Source organism: Cryptomeria japonica, chromosome 5, assembly GCF_030272615.1.
Source record: "Cryptomeria japonica chromosome 5, Sugi_1.0, whole genome shotgun sequence".
In the NCBI taxonomy this organism is placed as follows: Eukaryota; Viridiplantae; Streptophyta; class Pinopsida; order Cupressales; family Cupressaceae; genus Cryptomeria; species Cryptomeria japonica.
In genome coordinates this window covers 320,616,313-320,629,120 of record NC_081409.1, presented here as the reverse complement: position 1 = coordinate 320,629,120, position 12,808 = coordinate 320,616,313, and the positions used below count along the sequence as shown (strand labels likewise).

The window sequence follows — 12,808 nt, the reverse complement described above, 5'->3', positions numbered from 1 at the left end:
TTTTTATGAAATAAACTAGAAGGTAAAAAAATCACTTACATCCTATGCAAAATTGTTATGAGAAGTGCTAACGTATGGCATGGTAGTCTATGATGGTTGAGACAATAGTGAAAAATGAAATGAACAAGATTTCTAAATGAGATGTGGTCTCATTAACTAGATTAATTGAAAGATATTATAAAAAATGGGTTTAATGAAAAGGTATCAAAATTTTTGTAAGAAATGGAACTGATATATGTAAGGCTTAACTTTGTAACCCTTACCAACATCCTCCAACTTGTGTCAAAATGGGAACTTTAGAATAGGATATCAATATCCATGAACAATATTGAAAGTGGATTTTTGTTTGACAACATAGTTACTTATGCCTTGATAGATATATATGTAAAATGTCAATTGTAACAACATAAATTCAAATAAAATATTTGCACATAAATAATGATGAATAATGATGAACAGTAAATACTCAATAGATACTGGGAGGGGGGGGGGGGTGAATCAGTATAGACAAAAAATTCTTTAACAACTTAAACTGCAAAGACTGCACTAACTGGTAAACAACATCACTGATCTAAATCAGGGCACTACCGGTAAAACACAGTGAGACTGTGAAAGACATAAGCCGGTAACACTTAGATCTTCACAAAACCTAATATCTCATTTCCACTTCACCCATATGCATAAACAAGTAATACATCAGAAATATAATGACCACTTGATCAACATGCTTTACCGCTTAACAGAAAACACTAATCATCACATGAAAAAGCATCACACATGACACTTATTTTTCATGTGGAAACCCAACTGGGAAAAACCATGGTGGGGATGAATACCCACAAGTTGTTCTTGAACTCTTTTGAAGTCCGTGAGCTGTTAGGAGACTAGTCCAGTTAAGGACTTTACAACAGGTTTTGCTAGGAACCGATCCTGCTAGGGATCACCCGGTTAGAGGTTAAAACCCTGTTAAAGGTTACCTTGTCAGAGGATTTAAAGAACTCAATGATTTTGAGTCACCCTGTTAAAGGATTTACAAAAAGTCTGTTAAACCTACCCGGTAAAAGGATTTTTCTACTGCTGAAATGGTTACAAGTCAACAGGTAATACACTGATCTAATAACAACACTTAATGCCAAGGCAAGTCCACTTTAGTTCCTTTACATTTGCAACCACACTCTGCAGATTTCTACTCACTGCACCGGTCTGGCAAGAATCACTTTACACACATACATTTGCCAACAATCTCAAAAGAAAATCATCATCGACCTTATAGACAACAAATAGGTCGGTAGCAAAACCTAAAACCCTAAGCATCTAGGTTAACAATACAGATGGTCCAATCCTGACCGTTTAAGCACATTACATAGGATAAAACAATCTTGAACAAATCTCAAGACATTCTCCATCGTTCGTTCTTTGCCACTTCTGGAAGCTAATAACGCATCACGTGCTCTCCACCGTTTACTAAGATTTTGCACATTCTCGAGGTAGATAGAATCAATCTTCTTCATGTAAGATCCTCAAGAAAATCCTTCACGTGCACAAGGCTGACGTGGCAACACGATCTGATCTTCATTTCAATGCTAACTCATCACAGGATGTCGTCGGTCAAATCACATAGACTTGGAATGCATCAACCGGAAACCCTGAAGCCGAGACTACCAACCGGTAGTCATATCAAATGAAACCCCGATACAAACTTTGCATATACCGGTTCACATTCCAACATACCGGTTCACCTTTTCACATATACCGGTTCACTTCATACCATCATACCGGTTCTCTTGCCAGTTTGCTTACTTCAATATACCGGTTCATACTTCGGCATATTGACATCAATGACAACATACAATATCATCATGTCATCCAACTCTGCACATATGCCAACAAATAAAAGTATACATAAAATATTACCATACAGCAATCTTAAAGTGTGAGCTTAAAAAAATAAAAATCACTATCAATTAATTTTGTATTATCTATTCTATCATAACAACAAATGAGTGAATGTTTATATATAGTAGTACAAATTAATATAAACTAAAAAAAATATAATAAAATCAGCCATCCAATGTCATGGTGATGGTGCAATAGCTACATAGACTGTATCTTTTTGTAGAGGAGGAAAATGCAAGCTGAAATATCAAGTGAAAGTGATGATGAGAACACGAGATTTACCAAAAGGCCCTAAGAATTTTGCTAACTAGAATGATGTAGAACACTGGAAATACATATGAGGAAGTTTCTATATAATTCTGTTTTGTAATTATCCTCTCCAAGTAAGTATTATGGGATCTTGGAAAATAATAATGTTTATTAGTTTCTAAATGTTTCTTTTAGAAACTTTCTTAGCCATTTCAACAACTTTTAGAAATATCAAAGAAGTTTATACACTTAAGTTTTCAGCAATGACAACTTCTGCAAGAAATAATAATATATAAGGTGCAAATATTATATTTTGAAGTGTTCTCCATTTGCTGTTTCTTTTATTTTGTTTGTTCAATATGCAGCCTGTTTTCTAGTAGAAGATCCTGCTTTTAATCCAACTGCGTAATTTGATCGTGCAGTTCCAAGAACTGCAACATGGGGAGAATTGTCATATGGGTGGTACTGGTGGGTATGTTTCTTTGTTGTAATTTTGAGGTGGGGCTCTGCAATTTGGCTGTTCCTCCTCCTCCGCCTCTAATGCCTCTGCCCACTGCCAACCAGCTCAAATTGCAGCAAAGAGAGATGGTTATGGTTCTGCATTTCGGTATGAATACATTCACCAACAGAGAATGGGGAATAGGGACCGAAAAACCTCAGTTGTTCAATCCCATGGGGTTCGATGCCAATCAGTGGGCGAAGGTGGTCAAAGAAGCAGAGTTTTCTCTGGTAATTCTGACTACAAAGCACCATGATGGTTTCTGTCTCTGGCCTTCTAAATATACAAATCATTCGGTGAAAAGCAGCCCATGGAAAGATGGACGAGGAGATGTTGTTAAGGATTTATCAGTGGCAGCACGGGACCAAGGCCTGGATTTTGGCGTGTATTTGTCTCCTTGGGATCGGCATGAGCCCTTATTTGCGAATGAGGTGCAGTACAGTGAATTTTTTCGAGGACAGCTGCAGGAGCTCCTTACCAAGTGAGATTTTCTATGCTTTCCTTCTTGTTTCATTGTGCTGTTTTAGAAGAAAAGCTAAAAATTAACAAATCCCACAATGTCTATAATAATACTGAACTGTGAAAGCTTAAGTTCTAAGAAGGAAATTTCCATCTATTTTCTTTTTGAGGGTTTAACTATTCTTAAGATATAAGATTGTCTAGAATGTTCTCAAGAAATAGAGTTTTCTAGAAATGAAAAATTGCTAGAAACAATGAAAAAAAAAATTGGGTTTTAGAATTCTAATTTTAGAAGCTTCTAAGGGCACGTCCCCATGCCGCTATTTAGCTTATTTTGGCTAGCAGCTGCTGCTCCACTTTTTGTGCAACAATTTGTGGAGCTGGTGACCCCATGCATAAAAAAATTGTGCTTATTTTTAAGCAGCTCTCTTAAATGACACTTTTAAATAATATTTTTTATATATAAAATTTAAAAGCAAAATTTAAGGCAAATAAAAAGGAAAGGAAAAATTTTTGGTGAAGCTATGTGTCATTTTTTTAATAAGCAGCTGCTACTTATTTCCAGCCCCTTCTTTTTTTTCCAGCTTATTTTTTATTATTAAACAGCCGCTGCTCCACAAAACTAGGAAAAGATTCCAAATTATGAAGTTGTGCAATGCCATGTAAGGAAACATACACAATGCATTGTAGATATATGTTGTTGGATTGAAGAAATAAAAGCTAGATTGTTATATTTCAGTCACTTCTTCTTACTAGTGCCCTGTGCCCTGTTTTGCCTTGTTTACTGCTGTTATTTCAGTTTATAACTACATTTTGGGCCTGTTTTTACAACTATTAAGACTAGTGTACTGATGACAGATATGGCCCCATATCCGAGGTTTGGTTTGATGGAGCTAAAGTTAACACTAAAATGGCATTCTTGTTTTCCCAGTGGTGTGCTCTGGTTCATCAATTACAAATATCTGCAAACATATTATCAGATGAAGGACCAGACGTCAGATGGGTGGGAAACGAATATGGATCTGCGGGATCAACCTTTTGGAATACCATCAACGGATCTTCGTTGAAGATTGGAGATCCTTCTACCTTCGGGTACGTAATATAAACCTAAAAAACAAAAAATTTCCTTTTCTGCTTTGAAAAGATTATTTAGTTCCAAATTTAACTATTCTGCTTTTTGTTTTAGGTATTTGAACATCGGAGACCCATATGGAACGCATTGGATTCCTGCACAATGCGATGTATCAATCAGGGGAGGGTGGTTTTGGCATCCAGAAGATAAACCCAAAAGGCTACGCGAACTGCTGAACATCTACTACAATTCAGTGGGCAGGAGCTGTGTGTTATTGCTCAACGTTCCACCAAATACAACAGGCCTTATCTCTCCTGAAGATGTGGAAAGACTAATGGAATTCAAGCAGGCTATAAACACCATTTTTTCTGTGGATCTGGCTGCTTCTGCTTCTGCTTCTGTCACAGCAAGCAGTGTGCGAGGGGAAGCTTTTGCCCCTGCCAATGTATTGAACAACGATCTCTGGACTTACTGGGCACCCGAGGATTACAGAAACAGCAAAACAGTAAATTGGATATGTTTGGAGAGCAAAGAAGCCATGGAATTCAATGTTGTGAGGATTCAGGAGGCCATTGGACTGGGGCAAAGGGTGATGAAATATGAGGTTTATGCATTTGGCGTCGATGGGAAGGAAAATATTCTTGTGAGTAGTGGGACTACTATCGGATACAAGAAGCTCGATAGACTGAAGGGGCCTGTGAAAGCTTCCAAGGTTATTCTTATAATTTGGGAAAGTAGAGGTGGACTGCCTCTCATTTCATCATTTGGCTTGCATTTCGATCCATTTTTAAAGGGGAAACAAGTATGAGTTTTATATTTGACAAATATCATATATAATCTGAAATATCTATTTTGTATTTTAATATCAAAATATTATCAAAGGTTATTAAAATCTATGGAATATTGAATCCACTACAAGGTAATTATCCTTCCATGTTTATTTACGGAGATAAATGTGTAAGTAAAATATCAATTATACACTTTCATTATTCATGTAGTACACTTCTAATATGAAATCAAATATTTTAATTAATCTATGTTTTTAATTGTTTGATAGAAAGTAGTATAACATCTTGTTAAAAATGAAAGTGAATAAATATAAAATCGAAGTTTCAGCTCAACTATAAATATGACTTTACTAATGCATAATCATATGGAGATTGCAAGAAAATAAATGAACAAGACAAATATAAATGAAATCGAATATCACACATATAATTATGTTTATATCAAGAAACCATTTGAAAAAAAACTCTACAGAGAAGAGAAGCACAAATTTGTATTATCTTCAAGAACAGATATTGCATATAATGCTTTCATTCTCATGTTCAGTCTTCACTCCTTCAACACCTACATATAGAGATTTCACTCTCTCATAATATTACCCTTTTTATCACCATAACCCTTATTTATTTAGTATTTATCCCAATTCTTCCCTTGGAAAAATCCAAGCATTTAATGCATAAAACAACTCCTTTCCTTTCCTCACCTCTTACACATGGACAACTAATTTGTCTTTATGGAGACCTAATTTGTCCTCTCTTACAAATCAGATACTATCTTCATACAACCTCCTAGGGAGTTTTTTCAAAGAGCATACTATTACAGATTGTGAAAGTTGATTGCATGCCTTGTAATTTTAATTATTATAAGATTATATTTTTATTAAAAAATATTTAATAATTTTATTTAATTCAAATATGATATATGGAAAATCATATATGTTTCTATTAACTCTTCCTTTTGAAATGTTGGTTTCCTATATTGAAGAGATCCTTTAAAGTAGAAACCAAATCTAGGTTCAATATAGTAACTTGCCTCTAACATAAGAATTAAAATAGAAACTTTTCTTTTGAAAGATTTTCATGAAATAGAAACTTAGATTTTGAATAGCAACTTTAAAAAATGAGAAAGTTACAAAGTTATAGATTTTGAAACTATTCATTCTTATATATTTCCAATGATATTTGCTTTTAAAAATTAAAATATGCCTTTTTTAATTTTTTAAAGAACACTACAAAAGTTTGAAAGTTTTAAATTGTTTAGTCTTATTTATTTATATAATTAATACTATTATATTATTATATTATATTTATATCATATTTTTTTATATTTAATAATCTTTAAAACAATAAATAATTGATAACATAAAAATTAATCTATATAAAATAAGAGATAAATATCAAGCATAATTTTTTTAATTATGTCACCTCCTCTTAATGAAAAGAAAACCCTAAATTCTTATTATAAAAAGCTTGATTTTGTTATCTTTTTGTTTTTCTATTTTGATTATTAAATGAATGGTGTGAGAGGGCCATGAAATTGGGCAACCTTTTTCTCTCAAGCTCTATTTTATTCTTAAGTTGGTCATAAAGACAATGCGGGTGGATTGTTTTAGTAATGATCTTTGGACACTAACTTAATTCCATAAAAGTATTTGAATTAAAAAAAAAAATTAAAGCACAAAAAACTACAATGAGTGCTTTCTGCAAGAACATAGTGGAAACCCCTTTTCTTGCTGTATGTAAAGATGAACGTGAAATGTGTGCTCCTATTAGAAAAAGAAATAGCTTTAACCTACCTAGACACATAATTTTTAATATTGTAAAAATCAACCTAAATATAAAGAGAAACATCCTTGGGAGAGAACATGTTTGGGATGCAACAATCAACAATGACTAGTCATTTTATCTGCTAGCATTTGAACCACTTACACACGTTAGTTGCATGTACCTTGGTCAACTTGCATGCAAATTGTGAAAATATATATAGAGCATGTGAATTATTGGTGAAAATGCCTCTAGAGTTGTCTTAACATTTATTGCTATTATTGCATAATATACACAAAAGACATCTATTGAAAAAACTTCATAACTTCGAATGTAAATTTAACAATAAAAATAATGATTAATAGAAGAATAAAGGAGGAACAATGCTAAGCATAAAAGTTGTGCTGAAAGAGAAAGAAAAATTTGAAGACCTTAGATCTTTCATCCACTATGTTAGTATAATACATCTCTCAGCATTATTACTATAGCAATAAATATTGTTGGTAAAAATTAATTACTAATGATAGTGAAATCTTCATCTCTTATGAGTTTTTTACAAAATATATTGGGAGTAACTAAGTACATAATATTTATAAGATTTAGGAAACCTTAATCCTAACATGCTCCCACTTGACATCATGCATTGTAAACTAAAGAAGCCACCAGTTAGGAGGGAACTCAAAGAGATCAACCCCACTTGAAGCAATCATCGGTTAGGAGGGACCTCAAAGAGATCAATCTAGACCGGTTGGAAAGAGAAAACACAAAGATATGATGGAGACAATGTAGAACAGAATGTTTTATTTCATGAAAATTGATTACAATCAACCAGTAACAATCGAGTTATAGAAACTGGCTCACAAGCTTGCTAAAACATGCTCAAAGTACATAATAGATCACAACCGGGACCTTCAATCTTAAGATCTATCTTCTATGCTCAACCTAGCTATCTAATTCTTTGATTGTTACATTCTAATGCACAATTACAATTATATATACGATCCAAGGGGATCTGGTCAGCCCAAAAAGGGATCAAAACCTGAAGAATAAGACCTAACGTGTAAAATCAACAAGGTCAGCCTCCACCAAGAGATTCCTCCATAAAAATCCAAAGGATGAAGTGTAGATCACGATAAAAGGTTGGTCACATGCCAAGGAACATCAGAATCAATGCCCAAGGCTCCACAATCTTTGGAAGGGGTTCCGGTAGATCACCAAAATTGGTTTAGGCAACTGGTAATAAGAAACTATCAAGGAAACCGATAGCGATATCTTGCTGAAAAAAGATCAAAATGCAATGCAGTCTAGAAATAAGAAAGATGATCAAGTCTTCAAGTATAATCCAACTCCACAGGATCTAGTGAGCCAAAACCCCTACACACAGAAATAAATGTTGAAACTGCAAACAAAAAGAAAAACAGAGAAAATGTTTTTGGTTGATGCAAGATTGCTATGAACCGGAGATGCTCGTGCATCAGACATCCAAGGTTATTGAAAAAGTGAGCCTCTCACTTTTTCGGGGTAAGAGGAAAGACAAGGTGATCTACCTCTGACTGAGAGATCCAAGATAAATCTTCAACTGGTCCGTCCTTCCACTTCCTAAAGTACTCTTGATATTGATTGCTTCGGGTAGTACGCCCAATCCTACTATCCAAAATTTCTTCAATCTAATCTGGTTCCTTCCAAGGTAACTGTTTCTCCAAGTCTGCAATATTGTCCTCACCGAATTCTGGTTCATGATACTCATGAAGATCTACAATGTTAAACGCAGGTGAAATACTCAGACTATCTGGTAACTCCATTTCATATACATTCCAAGAACTGAACTTCCTCAAAATCCTGCAAGGTCCAAACTTTTTCATATGCAATTTGTTATAAGTTCCAACCGGGAATCTCTCTTTTCTTAGATATGCCATCACTTCATCACTAACTTCAAATTCCTTATGTCTCCTCTTCTCATCCGCCTTCTCCTTATATTTGTTGTTCATGTCCTCCAAATGTTGTTTAACCTGAATATGCAAGGTCATCTTGTGATCTGCAAAGTCTTCTGCTTTTGAACTTCTTCGGTCTTCACTGCTAATATCCCTTAATTCTGATATACAGGTCTAGGATGCACTCTGGTAACAATCTCAAAAGGTGTTCTTCTAGTACTCCCGTTTACTGAATTGTTGTAGGCAAACTCTACATGTGCAAGGATCAAATCCCAACTTTCGGTCTTATCTCCAACTAAACATCTCAACAAATTTCCCAAGCTCCAGTTAAATACTTCTATCTTTCCATCAGTTTGTGGATGAAAAGTAGAACTAAACTTCAAATCTGTGTCCATCTTCTTCCAAAGTGTTCTCCAAAAATAGCCAACAAACGTAGTGTCTCTATCTGAAACTATGCTCTTAGGTAATCCATGCAATCTCATTACTTCCTTGAAAAATAGGTCTACTGCATGTAATGCATCTGATGTCTTCTTACAAGGTTTGAAATGAGCCATCTTGAGAGTTTTGAGAATCTATCCACTACCACAAATACAGAATCATTCCCTCTCGATGTTTTAGGCAATCCAAGTACAAAGTCCATGCTTATATCCTCCCAAGGTCTTACTGTTACTGTCAAATGTTTATACAATCCCACAATCTGACTACTACCCTTTGCAACTTGACAAACTCTACAACTTTGCACATATTTCTTAATTTCCTTATGAATATGGGGCCAAAAGTACTGCTCACTCACCAAAGCTACTATTTTGTTAATACCAAAATGTCCAACCAATCCTCCGATGTGTTTCTCCTTTATCAAATTCTCCCTCATAGAACTCTTAGGTATTCACAACTAAACTCCTCTGATTAACGTCCCATCCTGAATGAAGTAATGCAACCACTTGCTTCTGTCTACCATAACCAGTTCTCTACATGCTCTCCATGGTTCTGCAAATCCGAGTTGTCATCATACAAAGTCTTTAATTCTTCAAATCCTAATACTATAACTCTCATCTTTGTTAGCAAATTCCTTCTCCTACTCAATGCATTAGCAAATTTGTTAGATTTCCCACTTCTATGCTTCAACACAAAGGTGTAACTCTACAAGAATTCTACCCATCTCATATGTCTCTGGTTTAACTTACTCTGACTATTCAAATATTGCAAAGCTTGATGATCTATATACAATACAAACTCCTTAGGCAATAGGTAATATCTCCACTTCTTCAAGGCTTTAACTATGGCATAAAACTCTTGATCATATACTAAATATCTCCTTCGGGCATCATTCAATTTCTCACTAAAATAAGCTACTGATCTCCCATCTCGACTCAAGACTTCTCCTATTGTTGTTCCACTTGCATCACAATCCACTTGAAATACTTTATTGAAATCTGGTAAAGCTAACACATGTTGCTTAGTCACTTTCTGCTTCAACAGTTCAAAACTTTTATTTTCTCCAGTGGTCCACTTGAATTCGTTCTGATCTCCACTCATGGTCTCAGTCATAGGGTTACAAACTGAACTGAAATTTATGATGAACTTCCGGTAGAAACTAGCCAATCCATGAAATGATCTTACCTCTCCAATGTTTTCTAGTGTAGGCCACTCAACATTAATTCCTTTGACTTTCTCAGGGTCCATCTTCAAACCATCCTCAAATATCACAAATCCCAAATAGACTAACTCATCCTTCATGAAAGTACACTTCTTAATATTGATCAACAACTTTTCTTCTCTCAACCTCTGCAAAACTTGTCTCAAATGCAACAATTGTTCCCCTTTTGTCTTATTGAAAATTAGAATGTCATCCAAATACACAATAACAAACTTACCCAATAATTTCTTCAATACCTCATTCATCAACCTCATGAAAGTACTCAATGCATTAGTTAACCCAAAAGACATCACCAACCATTCATATAGTCCTTCATTTGTCTTAAATGTTGTCTTCCACTCATCTCCTTCTCTGATCCTAATCTAATGATATCCACTCTTCAAATCTATCTTTGTAAAGTATTTCTCTCCACTCAAATAGTACATTATGTCATCCATCCTATGCAAAGGAAACCAGTATTTCACTGTGATCTTGTTTATTGCTTTAGAATTAGTACACATTCTCCACTCTTCATTCTTATTAGGTGCTAATATTGTTGGTACTGCATGAGAGCTCAGACTTTCCCTGATCAAACCTTTCTTCAACAGCTCCTGCACTTGTCTATTCAGCTCTTCATTCTTTGTCGGTGTCATCTGGTGTGCAGCTTATTTAGGCAAACTAGCTTCGGGAACCAAGTCCATGCAATGACTGATACTTCTCATGGGTGGAAATCCATCAGGTACATTATCTGAAATGATGTATTCATATTATGTTAGCAAATATTTTATCTCTTCTGGTTGTTCCTCTTGATGCTCCAAATTCTCTGTTTTCTTAGTAATTAAGGCAAAACACACATTCTCATGTCTCAATCCATCCAGTAATTTCCTTCCAATTACCAAATAGATTCTATCATTCATAGATACTTCACTCTTCAAAGGTTCCTCCAAGGGCAACAAGGTTTGCTTCATCCCATTGGCTACAATAGCGTATGTATTCTTCCTCCCATCATGTATTGTCTATCTATCAAACTACCAAGGTCTACCCAACAAAAGATGACAAATATTCATAGGCATAATATCACACAAGACTTCATCATGATAATTCCCAATTTTCAATTTCACCAAACATTGATCACTTACTGACAACTTATGTTCATCTTGAATCTATGCTATCTGATAAGGTTTAGGGTGTTTCAATCATTCCAAATTCAACTTATTCACCATGTCTTCTTAAACAAGATTATCTGAACTACCACTATCAATAACAACTTTACAACACTTACCAGATACCTTACATGGTCTAGAACAAATTATTCCTCTGCAAGGGCTCTTCATCTCTTTCGGTATGACACAAAGCTCTCCTCATCATCAACAGTTCTCCATCTTCCAGTTTATTGTCTGATCCAGTGGGGTTTTCTTCCACCACTGCTGCTCTTCGATAAATTCTTTATCTTATTCCACTCGAAAGCACGATGTCCTTCTCCTCCACACTAAGTTCCTCTAAATGTTCTCTTGTCTTGTCTTCCAAAATTCTCATTTAGGTAGCCATTCCGTTCTCTCCTCCGATAGAAATTTCTATCATCTTTCTGGTATGAATTACCTTCTTTGCTTACTTCCTTGTCCTTGTTCTGATCTATACAGGTTCCTCTACCTCTAGTATATCCTCTTCCTCCTTGAAATATTCCTTCAGTAAACCTTCCACCTCTGCCTCTCTACCTCTGCTCATGTCTTTTGTTTAGCTTCTCTTCTTCCTTTAGGGCATACTGGTAAGCCTCTTCAACACTCTCTAATTTTATCATACTGAGTTCATCTTGTATAGACACCCACAATCCATTCAAATATCTTGCAACTTGTTCAACTTCATCATCAACATGTCCAGATCTGATGTTCAACTTGTAAAATGCTTTGGTGTTTTCCTTCACACTAGATTCCTTTTGTCTCAAATTATGCAACTTCTGGAATAGATTCACTTGATAATCAACTGGCATAAATTTTGATTTCAACTTAGCAATCATCTGATCCTATGTCATAATCTTCTCTTTAGCTTTTCTTTGTCTATCAACTTGCAAATTCTCCCACCAAAGAGATGCGTGACCTTTCAACCGGGTACATGCATATTTCACCTTCCTTTCTTCTGCAGTGTTTTCAAAATCAAAGTACGTATCTATCTCTGAGATCTAATCCCTCAATTCATCCAAATCTAACATCCCATCATATTCTGGTGGGGTAAAATGAAGTTTAGTATTCACCCTACTCATAACCCTCAAAAACCTTTCCTCATCTGGATCAACCACCGCTAGGTTTTCTTGCTCTATCGAGGCTTCTTCTCCTTCATCTTCACTTACATCTTCAATGTGTCGGCCCCTTCTCTGAGATATCTCCACGGCTTCCAACTAGGCTGCTATCTCTCACAACATTTGCATCATAGGAGGGTCTACATTCCCACGTGCTTCACCATTTCTAGCTCCTCTTCATGCCATTGTTCATAGCAGTCCTCTACATTTGCAGGTCGGATCCA

General features: G+C 35.2%; 1 protein-coding gene across 1 annotated transcript; it reads left to right on the top strand.

The window, feature by feature from the left end:
• The first annotated feature begins 2,583 nt into the window (after positions 1 to 2,583).
• Positions 2,584 to 4,983, top strand: LOC131062906 (alpha-L-fucosidase 1-like). The gene is made up of 3 exons (XM_057996653.1): positions 2,584 to 3,125; positions 3,962 to 4,195; positions 4,290 to 4,983. Exons 1-3 carry the CDS (start codon positions 2,584 to 2,586, stop codon positions 4,981 to 4,983), a joined length of 1,470 nt encoding a protein of 489 aa, XP_057852636.1.
• The last annotated feature ends 7,825 nt before the right edge of the window (positions 4,984 to 12,808 follow it).